At 38.9% G+C, this 20,410-nt stretch overlaps 1 protein-coding gene across 1 annotated transcript in view; it reads right to left on the bottom strand.

Annotated features, from left to right (window-relative positions):
* CUL5 (cullin 5) overlaps positions 1-20,410 on the bottom strand; it is a 100,467-nt gene that overhangs the window by 13,227 nt on the left and 66,830 nt on the right. The window contains 4 exon segments of the mRNA XM_003828345.6: positions 75-198; positions 4,953-5,084; positions 5,919-6,051; positions 16,318-16,382. Coding sequence (XP_003828393.5) covers positions 75-198; positions 4,953-5,084; positions 5,919-6,051; positions 16,318-16,382 — 454 coding nt within the window.

Here is a 20,410-nt window from a genome sequence, read left to right as displayed (position 1 = left end):
ATTTTTAATTTACTGGAAAACAAAGATATTCTTCTGAGTTTAAAAAATATATACATGTAATTATAAAATAATACCTGGTAATGCCAATTTATTATTTTTGTGCATTTCCTTAAAAGCTTGGTTCAAATCTTCAGATACTTTTATGTCCTGAAACATTCTAGCAAGCTTGTTTACATAATCCGCTGGCATACCAACTTCCTATAAATATAAACCAAAGAAGGAAGAGGTAATAAATACATAATCTGATATATTACTGGGAAAAATTTTAATAGAAAAACTAAGTCTTAAATGTTTTAATACAAAATTTTTCTCATTTATTAGAATTTTACTGTCTAATACCTATGAAATTTGCTACTTAGAAACAAAATACGGTATTACAAGGGGTCCCTGCTTTGCGCATTTTTAGTATGTATGAATTTCAGTTACCACAGTACAGTTAAATAATACCAATTCCCCAAGAACAAAGCTCAACTTTCAGTTGACACTATATAATAAATTTAACTGCATGAAGTAAAAACTTTATTTCTAGCTCTTTGATCCACAAATCATGACAAAAATAACAATGACTAACCACAATACTTCTTTCAAAATCTATTAGTTGGCATGGTGTGTAATCCTAGTACTTTGGGAGGCTGAAGCAGGAGGATCACTTGAAGCCAGGATTTTAAGACCAGCCTGGGCAACACAGTGACACCCCCATCACTACAAAAAAATTTTAAAAGTTAGCAGGATATGGCGGCATACTGCCGAGATAGTCCCAGCTACTCGGAAGGCTGAGGTGGGTGGATTGCTTGAGCCCAGGAGTTTAAGCTCTGATTGTGTCACTGCGCTCCAGCCTGGGCAACAGAAGATCCTGTTGCTTGAAAAAATTAAATAAACAAATTCTTAAAAAATGTAAACACAACCTATTAGTCATTTGTTTATTCAGTTAAACTGCAGACAGCAAAGTATGCAGTTTCATTGCATCCTTGTCTTCCAGTAATAAACCCACATGACTACTTACAAAAAAGAATAATCAAACAAGATAATTGGCAAAGATATAAATGTAAACAGGAAATGAAAAGTGATAATGCTGGAAATGAAAATAAAATAGAACATAAATGGAGTTATAGAAGAAAGCTGACTGTGGTAGTAAGGCTGACAATGCCAGTGTTGAGGAACTTAGTGAAAGCAAATTACCAACATAAAAGACAAAAGTGGTGAGTGACAAAAAAGATAAGATACCCTAGAGGAAGTGATCCTGGCAAAAATGCTATAAAGGAATTCGCAGTATTTCATGACACTGACAGCCCAAAAGATAAAATGCTAGAAGATGATCCAAATTACAGGGGGTGTGACAACTCTCCAAGGCAAAGAAAAGATGCTTACTCTGTCAAGTTACACAAGAAGGCAAAAGCTATTCAAACTACTCTTTATTAACAGCTTTACTGTGTCAGATAATTTATCTACCATAAAATCTACTATTTTAAAGTATACAATTTGGCTGGGCTCATGCCTGTAATCCCAGCACTTTGGGAGGCTGAGGCGGGTGGATCACCTGAGGTCAGGAGTTCAAGACCAGCCTGGCTAACATGGTGAAACCCATCTCTGCTAAAAATACAAAAATTAGCTGGGCATGGTGGCATGCGCCTGTAATCCCAGCTACTCAGGAGGCTGAGGCAGGAAAATCGCTTGAACCTGGGTGGCAGAAGTTGCAGTGAGCCAAGATCGCACCACTGCACTCCAGCCTGGGCAACAAAGTGAGACTCTGTCTCAAAAAAATATAAAAAATCAAAATCAAAATCAAATATACAATGTAATGAAGTTTAGTATATCTACAGAACTGTGCAACCATCACCACTATCTAATTTTAGAACATTTTCATCACCCCAAAAAGAAACCCCATACTATTTACAGTCACTCCTCATTTCCCCTCCTGGCCCCAACTCCTGGAATTTGTGGATTTGCCTATTCTGGACACTTCACATTAGTGGAATCACATGATATGGTCTTTGGGATTGGCTTCTTTCACTCAGCATTATGTTTTCAAAGTTCATCTAATATTGCAGCATGTATTATTAGTTTATTCCTTTTTATCACAAAAAATATTCCATTGTATGGATAAATCACATTTTATTCATTAGCTCACTGACATTTTGGGTTGTTTCCACTTTTTGACTATTATTAGTAATCTTGCCATGAACATTTGTTTACAAGTTTTTACATGAAACATGTTTTCATTTCTCTTCAAATGAATTACCTAAGAGTGAAATTGCTGGGTCAGCTCTATGTTCAACATTTTAAGGAACTGCCCAACAGTTTTCCAAAGTGTCTGCACCATCTTATGTCTCCACTAGCAACTTACGAAGGTTCCAATTTCTCCTCTTCCTTACTAGCATTTGTTATCATCTGTCTTTATTTTAGCTACCCTAGTGGGAATAAAGTAGTATCTCTTTGTGTTTTTTTTGTTTTTGAGAAAGGGTCTCACTCTGTTGCCCAGGCTGCAGTGCAGTGGCACAATCTCAGCTCATTACAACTTTGAACTTCTGGGCTCAAGCAATCATCCCATCTCAGCCTCCTGAGTAGCTAGAACCACAGGCACACATCAACATGCCTAGCTGATTTCTGTATTTTTTGTAGACATGGAGTATTGTTATTTTGCCCAGGGTAGTTTCTAACTCCTGGCTTCATGCAATCCTCCCACCCCAGCCTTTCAAAATATCTGGTATAAGCAGGAGCCAACATGTTGAGCATTTCACTTGCATTTCACTAATGACTAATGATGTTGAGTATCTTTGCATGCACTTATTGGCCATTTGTCTATCTTCTGTGAAGAGATGTCAATTCGAATCCTTTGCCTGCTTTTAATTATTTGTCGTGTGTGTGTGTGTGTGTGTGTGTGTGTGTGTGTGAGAGAGACAGGATCTGACTCTGTTGCTCAGGCAGGAGTACAGTGGTAAGATCTCTGTTCAATGCAACCTCCACCTCACAGGCTCAGGCGATCCTCCCACCTCAGCCTCCCAAGCAGCTGGGACTAAGGCGCATGCCATCACACCCAGCTAATTTTTTAAATTTTTGTAGAGATGGGGTTTCACCACGTTGCCCAGGCTCATCTCAAACTCTGAGCACAAGCCATCTGTCCTCCTCAGCCTCCCAAAGTGCTGGGATTACAGGTGTGAGCCACCATGCCTAGCCTTGTTTGTCATTTTACTGTTGGGTCTTGATATTTTTTTTTTTAACAAAGAAATAACATAGGCCGGGTGTGGTGGCTCACGCCTGTAATCTCAGTACTTTGGGAGGCCGAGGCAGGCGGATCACTTGAGACCAGGATTTCAAGACCAGCCTGGCCAACATGCAAAACCGTGTCTCTACTAAAAATACAAAAATTAGCCAGGCGTCATGGCGCAAACCTGTAGTCCCAGCTACTTAGGAGGCTGAGACAGGAGAATTGCTTGAATCTGGAAGACAGAGGTTTCAGTGAGTCAAGATTGCACCACTGCAATCCAGCCTGGGCAACACAGCAAGACTACATCTCCAAAAAAAAGAAATAAAGAAAAAAATTTTAATTCTAAAGGTTTCTCGTAGTAAATATGTATTAGTTTTGCTATTTTCCCCTTTTTCCTATATACTTATAAGTGACAGTAAGAGTTTTGAGTCTTTTGACAATAGTTTTAAAAAGTCACAGAATAATCATTCTTTTTCCTACTAAGCAGTTTCAGTTAGCACAGTAATTTTTACTATCCTAAAGTTCCATGCGAAGGGCTAGCTATAAGTTAAAATATCTGTAGGTCTCTCTCGTGTGTGCTTGCTCGCACTCTCTCTCTCTCCATATATATGTGGAGAGAGTTATATACATACACAGAAATTAAAGACATTTACTTTAATAATTAAAACAAAAAAAGAACTCAAAATACTTTATATGGGAATTTAGTTATAATCAGCATTGATTACCCTAAATAGGCCATCATTTAAAGGTTCTTTTTGCTATACAGAAGTATTTATTGTTATCATTTATAAACATCTCTAAAGTTAAGCATTTAGTACTGAAAATACCTTAAAGATATAATAATTTGTCCTGCAGTCTATTTATTTATTTTATTTTTCTTGAGATGGAGTCTTGCTCTGTCACCCAGGCTGGAGTTCAGTGGCTTGATTTCAGCTCACTGCAAGCTCCGCCCCCCGGGGTTCATGCCATTCTCCTGCCTCAGCCTCCCAAGTAGCTGGGACTACAGGCCCCCCACCACTACGCCTCGTTAATTTTTTTGTATTTTTAATAGAGACTGGGTTTCACTGTGTTAGCCAGGATGGTCTCGATCTCCTGACCTTGTGATCCACCTGCCTTGGCCTCCCAAAGTGCTGGGATTATAGGCGTGAGCCACCGTGCCCAGCCCCTGTAGTCTATTTATTAATAAGGTCAGTTTAAATGAGAGTTGAGGTACAAATGGGAGTGAAACAGTAGAAACAACTCAAGAACAAAGATACTTTACTGAAAGTATTAAGAACATTTATTAGATATCACTTTATTTTATATAATTGATGGTATATTCTTTTTTTTTTGAAATGGAGTCCCACTCTGTTACCCAGGCTGGAGTGCAATGGCACAATCTCGGCTCACTGCAACCTCCACCTCCTGGGTTCAAGCGATTCTCCTGCCTCAGCCTCCCAAGCAGCTGGAATTACCGGAGTGCACCAGCACATCCAGCTAATTTTTGTATTTTTAGTAGAGACGCGGTTTTGCCATGTTGGTCAGGCTAGTCTTGAACTCCTGACTTCAGGTGATCCACCTGCCTCGGCCTCCCAAAGTGCTGGGATTACAGGTATGAGCCAGTGCGCCCGGCCTAATTGACGCTATATTCTTATAAAATGTTTCCTACTTCTTTGACATTAACAATATCTCCAAAATGTATTACTTAAGCACACATATAAATGATGTAATATATTAGAAAACCAAATATTTAAAAAAATTTACTTACTCTTAGCCACTCTACCATGTTTTCTTCAATTTCACTATCGGCAGAGATGTCTAATATAAGACGTCGTGTCAAATGAGCTTTATGATACCTCATAAAAACATCTTTGTTCTGTACATACTTAAGTACCAAGAGCTGTATGAAAAATAAAGTTACTTTCAGTTCTTATATACTCTTACCATCTCTCTAATTTAGACCTTTCTATATCCACCAATTGTCACAAGTCAGAAACTTTTATGAGCATATACAGATAGAGGCCTACTGAATTATCCACCTCTGAGAAATACCCAGTCCTGATACACTACTTTAAAGGTTAGCAAAACTGAGACTATAACCAAATTGTTAGTCGGTCTAAATATCAGTTTTTTAGATTTTGTATAAAATGCAACGATACACTTTACATGAAAAAAATCAATGTCCCCCCGCAAAGTGTCTCTTCTACTTATCTTTTTCACTTTTTTTTCTGACACTAGTCATCTCTCTCGGCCTTTCTGTCTACACTTGCCCAATATCTTATTTTTTTTCTTGTTTGTATTCCTGGGCTTACATCATTACACTAACAACTGGGTGACAAAGATGAAAACAACTACTTAATCTACTCTCATTCATCCCTTGCTATCTATCTTGGACTCTCACAAAAAGGAAGGAGTGAAAAACTCCCAATCTGTCAACTATCATTCCAAATTTGTTGGAATGATATGTCCTGTATTAGTAGCTAGAACTTAATTCCTAAAAATAACCAAGAAAGGAGAGGAATTAAATGGTATTCCTTTCAAGAAGCTGTAGAATAAAAATTTTCAGAAAGAAAAATAAACCCCCCTGAGAGGTCTTGCACTGCAAAACTTCGTAACATTAGTTCTTTACAGATAATACATTTTTAAATTGATACTATCACAGAAAGTCCTATAAGCAAAACACAAATTCAAAGTGAGGTAATTTTAAAAGTTGAAATACAAAAAATTCATGTACCACTTCTTTAAGCTTTGCTTCAATCTCTTCAGAGGTTAGTTTTTTGCTTAATGGTGTTTTTCTTAGCAACATGTCACAGTAATTGGCAAGCAGCTCAGGGCATTTTGATTCAGGCTGAGTTTTTAATCCCACCCTAAAAAACAAATTAAAAGCAGTTGATGGAAAAATGATTAATGTTTGCAATTATTTTTTTCTAAAGTCAGTTATTCACAAGCGAATTTCTTATGTTAAATAATCTAGTGATCAGGTTTGGAACTAGGATAAGCAAGCATCCTAGGGTGCCTAATTTAGGGAGGCACTCACTTTTACGTTCCCCTAAGTGCTGATGCTGCACTTGCAGAATCCTGAGAGTAAGAACCTTCTTCAATTTTGCACTCTAGGTGCCTTCTTGCCTCACCCTAGTGCTGACCTTGGCAATGATAATTAAAATTTTTTTTCAGAAATCTGTTAAAATACTTTAGAAAAACTGTTAAATTCTTGGATATTTATGTTAACATTTAAAACTTTTTATGATTAATATATTAAAACTGTTATTTCACTCTTTAAAATGTATCCAATATAACCTACATTCCATAATGATGATATATATACCATCATGCATTAAAAAAAAAAAACTATAAATGAATTCTTCCTAAGCAATAAAGAATTTGTATCTCCATTTCACTTTCCTGATACAAATTTTTTTTTAGTTTTTTTGAGATGGAGTTTTGCTCTTGTCCCCCAGGCTGGAGTGCAATGATGCCATCTTGGCTCACTGCAACCTCTGCCTCTCGGGTTCAAGCGATTCTCCTGCCTCAGCCTCCAGAGCAGCCGGGATTACAGGTGCCCGCCACCATGCCCGGCTAATTTTTGAATTTTTAGCACAGATGGGGTTTTGCCATGTTGGCCAGGCTGGTCTCAAACTTCTGACCTCAGGTGATCCACCTGCCTCGGCCTCCCAAAAAAGTGCTAGGATTATACGCGTGGGCCACCGCACCTGGCTCCTGATAACAATTTAAACAGAGCATATTGTTTTTTTAAAAAATAACTGAGACACAAACACACACAAATTAAAAATTTTTTTAAATTGAGACAAGGTCTCACTATCTATATTGTCCAGGCTGGACTCCTCCTGAGTAGCTGGGACTACAGGTGCATGCCACTGCACCCAGCAGTATATTGTATTTTCATGCTTGAAAGTCTTACATTTATTTTTTAATCTTACTTCTCTAAAAATATATGTAAATAAATTTAAATTGAAGATTTTGAAATTTCTTGTGCTTATAAAATTCAAGTATTGTTTTCCAAGGATTGAGCTATCCAAATTTTAAGTACACAAATAATCCAAACAACAATTACATCGTGCATACACATACATAAAATATATACATATGTAAAATTTTACTGGATGTATCAACTCTTAATGGGGTGGATGAAACTTTTTTTCCTCCCAATTATAAATCCAGGAATCAGCATAATTTCTTTTATTTGTATAAATGTATGTCTTTGCCCTGAGAAGTCTTATTCACATAAATAAGTAGATGAGACTAGAATATGTTTTTCTTATTATATCATTCAATTATTTGAACACCTCCTGAGCCATTTGCAAAACAAAAAAAATCCATACTGATCTAATATTAAAATTTATTTTTAATGATCCATCTTTAAAGAATGGCTAACATCTACCAGTTAGGTGAGGAATGAAAAAAATAAAATAAAAAGAGAACACAAAAATAATAGCTAACATCAATTGTGCTGAAGGCAAAGAAGTAGAAACTATCTGACTAGGATCTGATACCTAACTCATTAAAAATGAATTCTATGTACATCAATACCAGTATTTCAAAATATTCCTGTCTTAGGCCATCTGAAGGCTGCTACATTCTGAGGCAAAGCACCACAGTAAGAATCAAGAGAGGTATGCCTTTCTTTGCAAACTGGGAATGGGTAATTGGGAAAGAAACAGAAAGGAAAAACTGCTGTGATACTTCCATCACAGGGTGGAATTTTAGAAAAGAGTGAATGTGGAAGTTGAAAATTTAGAAATGGATTTCCCTTGAAAGTATCCATACTGGCATGCTCTAGGGAAGTCTTTCTGTATTCCCTTAGGTAGCCATACTCCACTAACTTAATGAGAATCCATCCATCTCTCCTTGCAATGCCTGGCTCAGGTGTGAACTACTGTAACAATCAAAGTGATCTACCTCCCTCCTTCATTCAACCTATCAAGAGGACAGCTATCAGTTTTTATTTTTGTTTTGATATGGACATCTAGATACGTTGCTCAGGCTGGTCTTGAACTCCTGGGCTCAAGCAGTCTTCATTCCTCAACCTCCCAACTAGCTGGGATTACAAGCTAGCTGTTAGTCTTATATTGTTACTTTGAAGGTAGTGTGTTATTTTTCCCCCGTGGCTGTTTTAAAAGTTTTATTATTGTTTTCAGTTGTAAGCTGTTTTACTATGATGTACCTAGGAATGGTTTAATTTGTATTTATCCCACTTGGGATTCACAGACACCCTTAAATCTTAAATCAAGTTTGGAAAATTTTAGTCAATACTATTTCAAATATTGGTTAATACCCTCTTTTCTATGCTCTATGACTCCAATTATATATGGTTTTAGACACTTTCTTTCCTCAGATAACAATTTCCATCTATTTATCCATTAATATGTATTATATCTTCATTGCTATTTATTATCTAAGCTTATTAATAATTACTGATATATAATTCGCAAACCATACAATTCACTCACTTAAAATGTACAATTCAGTGCTTTTAAAGTATATTCAGAGGGTTGTGTAATCATCACCATAATAAAATTTTAGAACACTTTCATTACCCCAAAAAGAAACCCCACACCTGCCAGCAGTCAAATCCCATTCTCTAGCTATCCTCCTCTCACCTCCCAGGCCTGGGCAACAACTAGTCTACTCTATGGATGTGCTGATTCTGGGTATCTCAGATAAATGTTATCATACAATAAGTGGTATTTTGTGACCCACTTCTTTTACTTAGCATCAAGTTTTCAAGATTCATCCATGTGTCACAGCATGTACCAGTAGTTCATTCCTTTTTTAACACATATCTTTTACTAAGAGTAAAAAAGATTTATCATTTTAATAATTTTTAAGTGTAAAATTTAGTGGCATTAAGTACATTCACAATGCTGTACAAACATCACCGCTATCTATTTCTAGAACTTCTTCATTATCCCAAACAGAAATCTTGTATACATGGAACAGTTACTTTCCATCCCCCCTTCCCCATCCCCTGGTAACTTTTATTCTACTTTTTGTCTCAATGGATTTCCCTGTTCTTGATACCTCATACAACCGTATTCATGCAAAATTTGTCCTGATGTGTCTGGCTTATTTGAATCACCATGTTTTCAAGGTTCATCTACCTTGTAGCATATAGCAGAATAATAATTCATTTCTTAGAACTGAATAATATTCCACTGTATGGATATAGCATACTTTGCTTATCTATGCAACTAATGGACATTTGGGTTGTTTACACTTTTTGACTATTAAGAGTAATGCCACTCTACTATGAACATTTATGAGCATGTTTCTGAATGAAAGTATGTTTTCATTTCTCTTTGGTATACACCTCAGAGTAGAACAGTTGGGCCATACAGCAACTCTGCTGAATTTCTTTTGTTTGTTTTAAAAGGCTAGTCAAGTGAAGCAGTGGGAGTGGAGAAGGAACAACTAAATCTGTAAATGGTTGTGATTAATTAGTTGTAAACACCACTGCACTTGGACCAGCCTATGTTGAACTTCTTGAGGAACTACCAAACTGTTTTCACAGCAGCTGTGCCACCAACAATATGATTCCAATTTTTCCATATCCTTACCAACACGTGTTATATCTGTCCTTTTTATTTTAGTCATCCTACTGGGTATGAAGTGATAGCTCATTGTGGTTAAGCTATTAATCTTAATTAATTAAAGTCCTTATGTGCTAACTCCAACATCAGGATAACCTGAGATCGCTTCTAAAATGATTTTTCTTTTAGTTAAGTCATTAATTTATCTGTCTTCATAGGACTAGTAATGTTGTACTGAATACTGGACACTGTATATATAAGAATCACACAAGAACAAGATGACGTTATCTTGCATTAAGAATGGGTTCACCCTTTGCTATGAAAGGGAATCAGTCCATCTCCAGGGTTAGCCACTGAATCGAAGATATGTCCCTCCTGGACTTTCAATTCAGTGTCCAATGGGTTTTGTTACTCCAGTCCTGTGTGACCACCAAAACATCTACTGCCCCCCAGCAGTATTGCTTAGCCTAGGCCAAAACTACATTCTCAGCTGCTGCTTCTCCTTAGGGAAACACAGTTACAAATCCTCAAGTAACCTCTGAAAGGTTTATCTGGCATTTCTGTACATTTCAATCCTTCGTCATAGCTGTTTCTATAGCTCTTAAATAACATGAAATTACTATTTTCTACATTTACCTGATTTTCTAGTTGTTCTCAGCAGCAGCACTGGTCTACCACAAACTACTCCACTCCTCCTCAGAAGCAAGTCTCCCAAATAACTTGGATGCTACTATCAGTTTATTCTTCTAAAGCAGGGGTGTCCAATCTTTTGGCTTCCCTGGGCCACACTGGAAGAAGGACTGTCTTGGGCCATACATAAAATACACTAACACTAATGACAGATGATGAGCTAAAGAAAAAAAATCGCCAAAAAATCTCATAATGTTTTACGGAAGTTTACAAATGTGTGTGTTGGGCCACGTTCAAAGCCGTCCTGGGCCGCATGCAGCCCGCAGGGTTGGACAAGCTTGTTCTAGAACATCACCTCCTCCACACCTCCAATAGCCACACCACGTATTCTACTGCCTGGATCAGCTAATGATACTTACTCTACTCCACAGAAATTTTCTACTTTGAGACAGGGTATCACTCTGTTGCCCAGACTGGAGTACAGTGGTGCCATCATAGCTCACTGCAGCCTTGACCTCCTGGGTTCAAACAATCCTCCTGAATAGCTAGGACTACAGGCACGCGCCATCATGCTCGTCTAATTTTTAAAACATTTTGTAGAGATGGGTCTCACTACATTGCCCTGACTGGTCTTAAACTCGTGGCCTCAAACAATCCTCCCACCTTGGCTTACCAAAGTGCTGAGATTACAGGCATGAGCCATGGCACCCAGCCTAGAAATGTTCTACTTTAATGTGGAGCTAAAAGTAGGACATAGTCACCTTAGAATCAGAAAACTAAGAGAAACCCAGCAATCCTCACTTCTGGGACTCTATCTTGTAGATAAAGATTCACAAATATTCAATGTACAATATTATCCTCTGTAGCACTAACAGTAATAGCAACACATCGGAAACTACTTAATGCAGCAGTAAAGGACCAGTTAAATAAGCTATAGTATATCTACCAGACAGAGTGCCAAACTGCTATTCAGCATAGTGAGGTTATGGAAAACCAACATAAAACAATATAATGGCAAAAGACTAAGAGTGAGCACCCTAAAATCAGGAATAAGACAAGGATGCCTGAATTCACCCCTGCCATTTGTTACTGTAGTAGACGTTCCGGTCAGAGCAATTAGTCAGAGAAAAGAAAATAGAACCAAACTGGAAAGGAAGAAGTAAAAGTATTTCTATTTGCAGATGTCATGACCTTATATACAGAAAAGCTGAAAGAATCTACAAAAAAGGTATCTGAGCCAATAAATAAATTGAGGAAAGCTGCAAAGTACAAAATCAACACATAAAAATTATTTGTGGTTGGGCATGGCTCATGCCTGTAATTCTGGCACTTTGAGAGGCAGAGGCAGGAGGCTCACTTGAACCCAGGAATTCAAGACCAGACTGGGCAACACAGCAAGATCCTGTCTCAAAAAAAAAATTAGCCAGGCATGGTGGTATGGCCCTTAGTCCCAGGTACTCAGAAGGTGGAGGCTTGAGCCCAGGAGGCGAAGGCTGCAGTGAGCTGTGATCATGCCATTGCATTCCAGCCTAGGTGACAGAGTGAAACCCTGTCTGAAAAAAAAGAAACAGAAAAAAAAATCAGTTGTGTTTTTATACATCAGCAAGGAACAATCCAGAAGAAAATTAAGAAAACAATTCCAGGCTGGGCATGGTAGCTCCTGCCCGTAATCCTAGCACTTTGAGGGGCTAAGGTGGGAGAACCACTTGAGCCCAGGAGTTCAAGACCAGCCTGGTCAACACAGTGAGAGACTGTCTCTACAAAAAATAATATAGCCAGGTGTGGTGGCCTGAACCTGTGGTCATAGCTACTCAGGTGGCTGAGGTGGGAGGATTACTCGAGCTCAGGAGGGCAACACTGCAGTGAGCCATGATTGCGCCACTGCACTCCAGCCTCGGTGACACAGTGGACCCTGTCTTCAAAAAAAAAAAAAAACAGAAAGAAAGAGAGAAGAAGGAAGGGGAAGGGAAAGGGAGGGAAGGGGAAGGGGAAGGAAAAGAAAGGAAAGAGGGAGGAAGGAAGAGCAATTCAATTTACAACAGCATCCAAAGAAAATACCAAGGAATAAATTTAACCAAGAATGTGGAAGACTTGTACACTGAAAGCTGTAAAACACTGCTGAAAGAAAAACAAAAAACAAATAAAAAGAAATTCCATTTTCATAATTGGGAGACATAACATTCATACAATTCAATGCATTTCCTATCAAAATTCCAAAGGTCTTTTTCACAAAAATGGAAAAGCTGATTCTCAAATTCATATGGAATTAGAAGGGAACCCAAATAGCCAGAATGATCTTGAAAAAGAACAAACTTGAAACATGCACACATCTTGCTTTTAAAGCTTATCGCAAGGCTACAGTAAATCACAACGATGTGGCACCAGCATAAGGACAAATATATAAACCAATAGAACTGAACTAAGCATTAAAAAATAAACGCATACATCATAGCCAACTGATTTTTTTTTTTGAGACGGAGACTCGCACTCTCACCCAGGCTGGAGTGCAGTAGCGCCATCTCAGCTCACTGCAAGCTCTGCCTCCCAGGTTCACACCATTCTCCTGCCTCAGCCTCCCGAGTAGCTGGGACTACAGGCGCCCGCCACCACGCCTGGCTAATTTTTTGTATTTTTAGTAGAGACAGGGTTTCACCATGTTAGCCAGGATGGTCTTGATCTCCTGACCTTGTGATCTGCCCACCTCGGCCTCCCTAAGTGCTGGGATTACAGGTGTGAGCCACCACGCCTGGCAGCCAACCGATTTTTGATAATGGAGAAAAGACTGTTCAATGAATGCTGGAACAATTGGGTATCCACATGCAAAAATATGAAGTTAGAGCTGTATCTCACACCATATACAAAAGCTAACTCAAAATGGATCAATGACTTAAATGTAAAAGTCAAAACTATAAAACTCTTTCTTCTTGTTGTTGTTGAGACGAAGTCTCACTCTGTCACCCAGGCTGGAGTGTAATGGCACGATCTCGGCTCACTGCGACCTCCACCTCCCAGATTCTGACGATTCTCCTGTCTCAGCCTCCCAAATAGCTGGGATCACAGGGATGAGCCACCACGCCTGGCTAATTTGTTGTATTTTTAGTAGAGACAGGGTTTCACCATCTTGGCCAGGCTGGTCTTGAACTCCTGACCTCAAGTGATCCACCCGCTTTGGCCTCCCAAAGTGCTGGGATTACAGGCGTGAGCCACTGTGCCCGGCCCTATAAAACTCTCAAATAAATAAATAACGATAAATCTTCATGATCTAAATATGAAACCAAACCAAAAGCAAAAGCAACAAAAGAAAAAAATAGGTAAACTGAACTTAATCAAAATTAAAAGCTTTTGTGCATCAAAGGATAGTATCAAGAAAATGAAAAGACAACTTACAGAATGGGAGAAAATATTAGCACATCATCTATCTGATACGGATCCAGTACCAGAATATATAAAGAACTCTTACAACTCAACAACAAAGAGAAAGAATCCAATTAAAAATGGCCAAAAGGGCCAGGCATGGTGGCTCATGCCTGTAATCCCAGCACTTTGGGATGCCGAGGTGGGCAAATCACGAGGTCAAGAGATTGAGACCATCCTGGTCAACATGGTGAAACTCCATCTCTACTAAAAATACAAAAATTAGCTGGGCGTGGTGGCACACACCTGTAGTCCCAGCTACTCAGGAGGCTGAGGCAAGAGAATCACTTGAACCCACGAGGTGGATGTTGCAGTGAGACAAGATCAGACCACTGCACTCCAGCCTGGCGATAGAGCAAGGCCCCATCTCAAACAACCAAAAAAAATGGGCAAAAGGCCTGGGCATGGTAGCTCATGCCTGTAAGCTCAACACTTTGGGAGGCTGAGGCAGGAGCATCTCTTGAGGCCAGGAGTTCGACACCAGCCTGAGCAACGCAGCAAGACCTCATCTCTAAAAGAAATTAGTAAAGTATGGTGGTGTGTGCTTATAGTCCCAGCTACTCAGGAGGCTGAACCAGGAGGACTGCTTAAGCCCAGGAGGTGGAGGCTGCAGTGAGCTATGATCACCCTTCATAAAGGAAAATATACGAATACCGAAAAAAAAAAAAAAAAGATGAAAAATTGCTCAACATCAAGAGTCATGAGGGAGACGGGAATTAAAACATTAAGATACTACTACATACATCCCAAATGACTAAAGTTAAAAGAACACTAAACATCGGTGAGAATGAGGGTCAGCTGGTACTCTCATACTCTATTGGTGGAAGTGTAAAATAGAATAACCACTTTGGAAAGCAAACTACTGTTACATGCCAAAACATAAAAGAGTTTCAAAAACACAATGCAGAATGAAAGAAGCTTTACACAAGAAGTACACAGTGTATGATCCTATTTATACAAAGTCCTAGATTAGGCAAAACTAATCTATATTGAGGGAATTAATCAGGACAGCAGATGCCTCTGGAAGGAGGTGGGGTGGGACCGACTGGGAATAGACATGAAGTAACTTTGTACGATGATAAAGACATCATACATGTTAATAGGGGTATAGGCATTTGTCAAATCTGACTCAAATGTACACTTAAGATTTATGCATGGGACAGTATATAAATTTTGCCTAAAAACATAAACATTAAATTCAATAAATGACTGTATGCTGAAGTGTTTAGGGACTAAAGGTTACTGATGCCTGCAACTTCTTTAGAAATACACTTAAAAAGTTGACTGACGAATATATATAAGGAGATAACATATTTGATAAAGCAACCATAGTAACTCTATTGTAAGTTTGAACATTTTCATTAAAAAAAATGCTTGGGACTGGGTGCGGTGGCTCACGCCTGTAATCCCAGCACTTTGGGAGGCTGAGGTGGGCGGATCACTTGAGGTCAGGAGTTCAAGACCAGCCTGGCCAATATGGCGAAACCCCGTCTCCATTAAAAATACAAAAAAATTAGCCAGGCGTGGTGGCGTGTCCTGTAATCCCAGCTACTCAGGAGGCTGAGGCAGAAGAATTGCTTGAATCCGGGAGGTAAAGGTTGCAGTGAGCTGAGGTCGTACCACTGCACTCCAGCCTGGGTGACAGAGTGAGACCCTGTCTCGAATAAATAAATAAATTAAAATTAATAAATAATACAAAAAATGCTTGGGTGAAAGAGAATGAAGAAGATCTATCTACTCATGTGAAGAGATGGCCAAGATGCAGTGCTATATGTTTCACATATTTCACAGTTTATAAAAGAGAACATATTCCCTTCTAAAATATATCAATATTATAATATGGTATGACTCAGATGTCTTCCATTGTAATATTACTCAAGCAACATACACTGCTCAGAAAAGACAAAATGAAAACACTAAATGAAAAATACCTGATTATTTTTCCTTAAGAAACGTTATTTTTCAGTATTTTTCAAATATTCTAGCATTATATATAAAATTTCTTTAAAATGGTAATTCTTAGCTAGAAGCACATCAAAAGACTTTTTTCAACTAACCTTTATTGCTATTTAGTACTACTCTGAAAGTGCTATAACTAGCTCAGATTTCAGTTGTCAGATTTTCTATAAGCTATGCTTAGCACAGGCATATTCATCTTACCAATTATAGAACAATTTTTAAAAATGGTAATAGGAAAATTTACATTTAAACTGAGTTCTTTTTATAACATTATGGTAAATTGAGTCATTTTCTCTGCTTCTATGGGTAATAGAATACTTTTAGTGACTAATGAGGGAAAAACAAGTAGAGATCCTAAAAGATTAGGAATATTTTTTTTACCTGAAAAAATAAAGTCAATTTTTGTATTGTAAAATAATTTAATAAAAAATTATAAATGAACTTTAACAGCCAAAAGCTGCAAAAGTCACAAAACTAACAATAACAAAAATAAACCTAACAGGGTACTTTGTATACCTAGTTAACCCCTATTACACTAAAGAAAATTTAAGTATTTTTAAAGTATGGTTTTAAAAAACTTACCCCTTCTGCTTCAAAGGTAATTCAAGTTTAAATATGGTAGCATCATTAACAACTGCTTTATATGCCTGCAAAATATAATTTGGAATAAAATATTTTTAATATTGAAAATATACAGATAAATTTTTATACATCCCAAAACACATAAAAAATGTTAGTTTTTATTTCTAATGGTATATCTGGCCAAAGAGAATTTGCCTAGTCAAAGACTTTAGCAAGTTCTTTGTCATATTATAATTATCAATATTCTCAAGTGAGGTTTTTTTGTTGTTGTTGGTTTTGTTTTGTTTTTTTGAGATGAAGTCTCACTCTGTCGACCAGGCTGGAGTGCAGTGGCGTGATCTCCACTCACTGCAACCTCCGCCTCCTGGGTTCAAGTGATTCTCCTGTCTTAGCTGGCCTCCTGGGTAGCTGGGATTATAGGTGCCCACCACTACGCCAGGCTAACTTTTGTATTTTTAGTAGAGACGGAGTTTCACCATGTTGGCCAGGCTGGTCTCAAACTCCTCACCTCAGGTGATCTGCCTGCCTTGGTCTCCCAAAGTGCTGGGATTACAGGGGTGAGCCACCATGCCTGGCCTCAAGTGAGATTTTTTTTCTTTTTTTTTTTTTTGGAGACAGAGTTTCACTCTTGTTGCCCAGGCTGCAGTGCAGTGGTGCTGATCTCAGATCACTGCAACCACCGCCTCCTGGGTTCAAGCGATTCTCCTGCCTCAGCCTCCTGAGTAGCTGGAATTACAGGTGCGCACCACCATGCCTGGCTAATTTTTGTATTTTTAATAGAGACAGGGTTTCATCATGTTGACTCCTGACCTCAAGTGATCCACCTGTCTCAGTCTCTCAAAGTGCTGGATTACAGGCGTAAGCCACCACACCCAGCCTACACAACTGTTCTTGTTAAAGTCACTGGCAACCTCCATGTTGCTGAAGACAATGGTTTATCTCCATCTTATTTATTATCAGCATTTAAAAACAGCGGATCACACCCTCCTCCTGAAAGTACTTTTTTCACTTGTCTTCTAGCACATAACATTCTCTTGGATCATTTCTCCCTTCTCATGAAAGACGACTCCTCATTTTTCTAACAATGAAATATCAGAATGCCCTAGGCCAATCTTTGGATCTGTCCTCTTTTCTATCTCCAATCATTACTTTGGTGATTAGAGCCTGTGTCAGTGCTTTAAAAACCATTTATATGCTGAAGCTGCCAAACATATTTTTCCAGCTCCATTCTTTCTCTTAAGCTCCAGACTCAACATTACCATATGGACGTTTAACAGATATTTCAAAGTTAAGTTATTCAATACCGAGTTTCTGATCTCTCTGCAACCATCTCTCCAAAAACTATTTCTCTTACAGTCTTCCCTATCGCAGTGAACATATCCAATTGATCAGAACACGAATCTGAGTGTCATCCCTGACTAGTCTCTATCACATTCTACATCTGATTCAATAGCAAATCCTGAATAGTCTATCTTCATAATGTAATCATAATCCCAGCAATCCCTCTTCTAGGCATATACCCAAAGGAAATGAAATCACCACTTCACAAAGATAACTGCACTCCCACATTCACTGCATTATTAACAATAGCAAAAATATGGACACAACCTCAGCGTCCATCAATGGATAAAGAAACTGGTACATATATATGACGGAAGCCTGGAAGACCTTAAAAATAAGCCAGACACAGGAAGAAAAATACTGCATGATCTCACTTACAGGTAGAACCTAAAAAAAATTCAAATATACAGAAAGAGGAATGAAAGAGTAGTACTAGTGGCAAAATGGGTGGGAAAGAAACAAGGAAATGTAGGTGACATGATACAAAGTAGCAGACACACAAGATGGAAAAAGTCTAGAGAGCTAATGTACAGCATGAGAACTATAGGTAGTAAAATTATACTGGGCTGGGCATGGTGGCTCATGCCTGTAATCCCAGCACTTTGGGAGGCTGTGGTGGATGGATCGCTTGAGCCCAGGAGTTCAAGAACAGCCTGGGCAACATACTGAGAACTCATCTCTACAAAAAAAATTACAAATTAGCCAAACATAGTGGTGCATGCCTGTAGTCCCAGCTACTCGGGAGGCCGAGGTGGGAAGATCACCTGAGCCCAGAGGGGTCGAAGCTCCAGTGAGCCATGTTGTGCCACTGCACTCTCTCCAGCTTGGGTGACAGAGCAAGACTCTGTCTCAAAATAAATAAATAAATAAAACAAAACAAATTAAAATTATACTGTATATTGGATTCATGCTAAGTAGACTTTGGGTGCTCTTGCCACAAAAACAAAACAAAACAAGAAAATGAGTAACTATGTCAGATGGTGGATATCTTTATTTCCTTCACCAGTGAGATGACAGGGCTGAGACAACATCAGTGCGGGTGAAGAGTTCTCAAAGAACATGATTTAAAGGGAAAGGGGGCCAGGGGTGGTGGCTCACGTCTATAATCCCAGAACTTTGGAAGGCTAAGGCAGGAGTTCAAGACCAGCCCAAACAACATAGCTAGATGTTGTCTCTACAGAAAAACTTTAAAAACCTAGCCAGGTATGGTGGTATGTGCTCATAGTCCCAGAAACTCAGGTGGCTGAGGCGGGAGGATTGCTTGAGCCCAGGAGTTCAAGGCTGCAGTCAGCTATGATTGCACCACTGCACTCCAGACTGGGCGACACAGCGAACTTCCCTGACAAGTCACTTCTAGAGCCTGCTGTCATTTTTATTTTCCAATTCCAAGCCACAAACCTGGTGTAACAAATGCTGTCAAACCTTCCCACATCCCTTAGACTTTTCCCACTATTAGTATCTGCACATGCACCCAAAGAGCTGTTTTTTCCTAAAACTGCAGAAATATGTGTTGCCTATGCAAGTGGCAGGCAGGAAATTTCAAGAACTCAACACTTGATAGGTGAGGTAATTTTGAGCAGGGTTTTAAATAAGTTTCCTTGCAGAATTAAGTTCAAGTAGCTCACTGTAGATCTGACTTACTAATACGCCACGATATCGTCCCTGCATTTCCCAAATAAGCTACTTGCATTAAAAAAAAAAATTATCGAACTACTTTTGACCACCTCTACCATCACTCTGGGACAAGCCTCCATCATCACTTAATTGAATTATTTAAATAAGTTCTTAACTGGTATTCTTTCTTCTTTCTTCCCTTCAGTATATTTTTTACAACAGCCAGAATGATCCTGTTAATACATAAATCACATCCTACCATTCTGTTTAAAATTTTTAAATGACTTCCCATCCTACTCACAGTAAAAACTAACTCCTTCCCATGGCTCAGAGTCTTACATGATCTGGCTTCCTATGAAGCCTCTGCAGGCTACTCAATTTAAGACTTCACACCACCCCCACCATGTCTATACTCCCTTAACTCCTTTCCTACTTTACCTACTTATTTGTTTTATTTTTATTTATTTATTTTTTGAGACAGAGTTTCGCTCTTGTTGCCCAGGCTGGAGTGCAATGGCACGATCTCAGCTCACCACAACCTCCACCTCCTGGGTTCAAGCAATTCTCCTGCCTCAGTCTCCTAAGTAGCTGGAATTACACGCATGTGCCACCACGTCCAGCTAATTTTTTGTATTTTTAGTAGAGATGGGGTTTCTCCATGTTGATCAGGCTGATCTCGAACTCCTGACCTCAGGTGATCCACCCGCCCTGGCCTCCCAAAGTGCTGGTTACAGGCGTGAGCCACTGCACCTGGCCTATTTACTTGTATTAAAATAGACAAAAAGAGTCTGGGCACAGTAGCTCAGGCCTGTAATCCCAGCACTTTGGGAGGCCGAGGCGGGCCCATCACCTGAGGTCAGGAGTTCGAGACCAGCCTGGCCAACACAGTGAAACCCCGTCTGTAGTAAAAATACAAAAATTAGCCAGGCATGGTGGTTGGTGCCTGTAATCCCAGCTACTCGAGAGGCTGAGGCAGGAGAATCGCTTGAACCTGGGAGGCAGAAGCTGCAGTGAGCCAAGATCATGCCATTGCACTCAAGCCTGGGCAACAAGAGCGAAACTCAGTCTCAAAAAAAAAAAAAAAAAAAAAAAAAAATTAAAATAGACAAAAAGAGTGAGAAAAAAATCCTACTGGGGA

The sequence above is a fragment of the Pan paniscus genome, chromosome 9 (genome assembly GCF_029289425.2).
Source record: "Pan paniscus chromosome 9, NHGRI_mPanPan1-v2.0_pri, whole genome shotgun sequence".
Taxonomy (NCBI): Eukaryota; Metazoa; Chordata; class Mammalia; order Primates; family Hominidae; genus Pan; species Pan paniscus.
The sequence above is the reverse complement of the archived record's forward strand: the minus strand, read 5'-3'. Positions and strand labels throughout refer to the sequence as shown.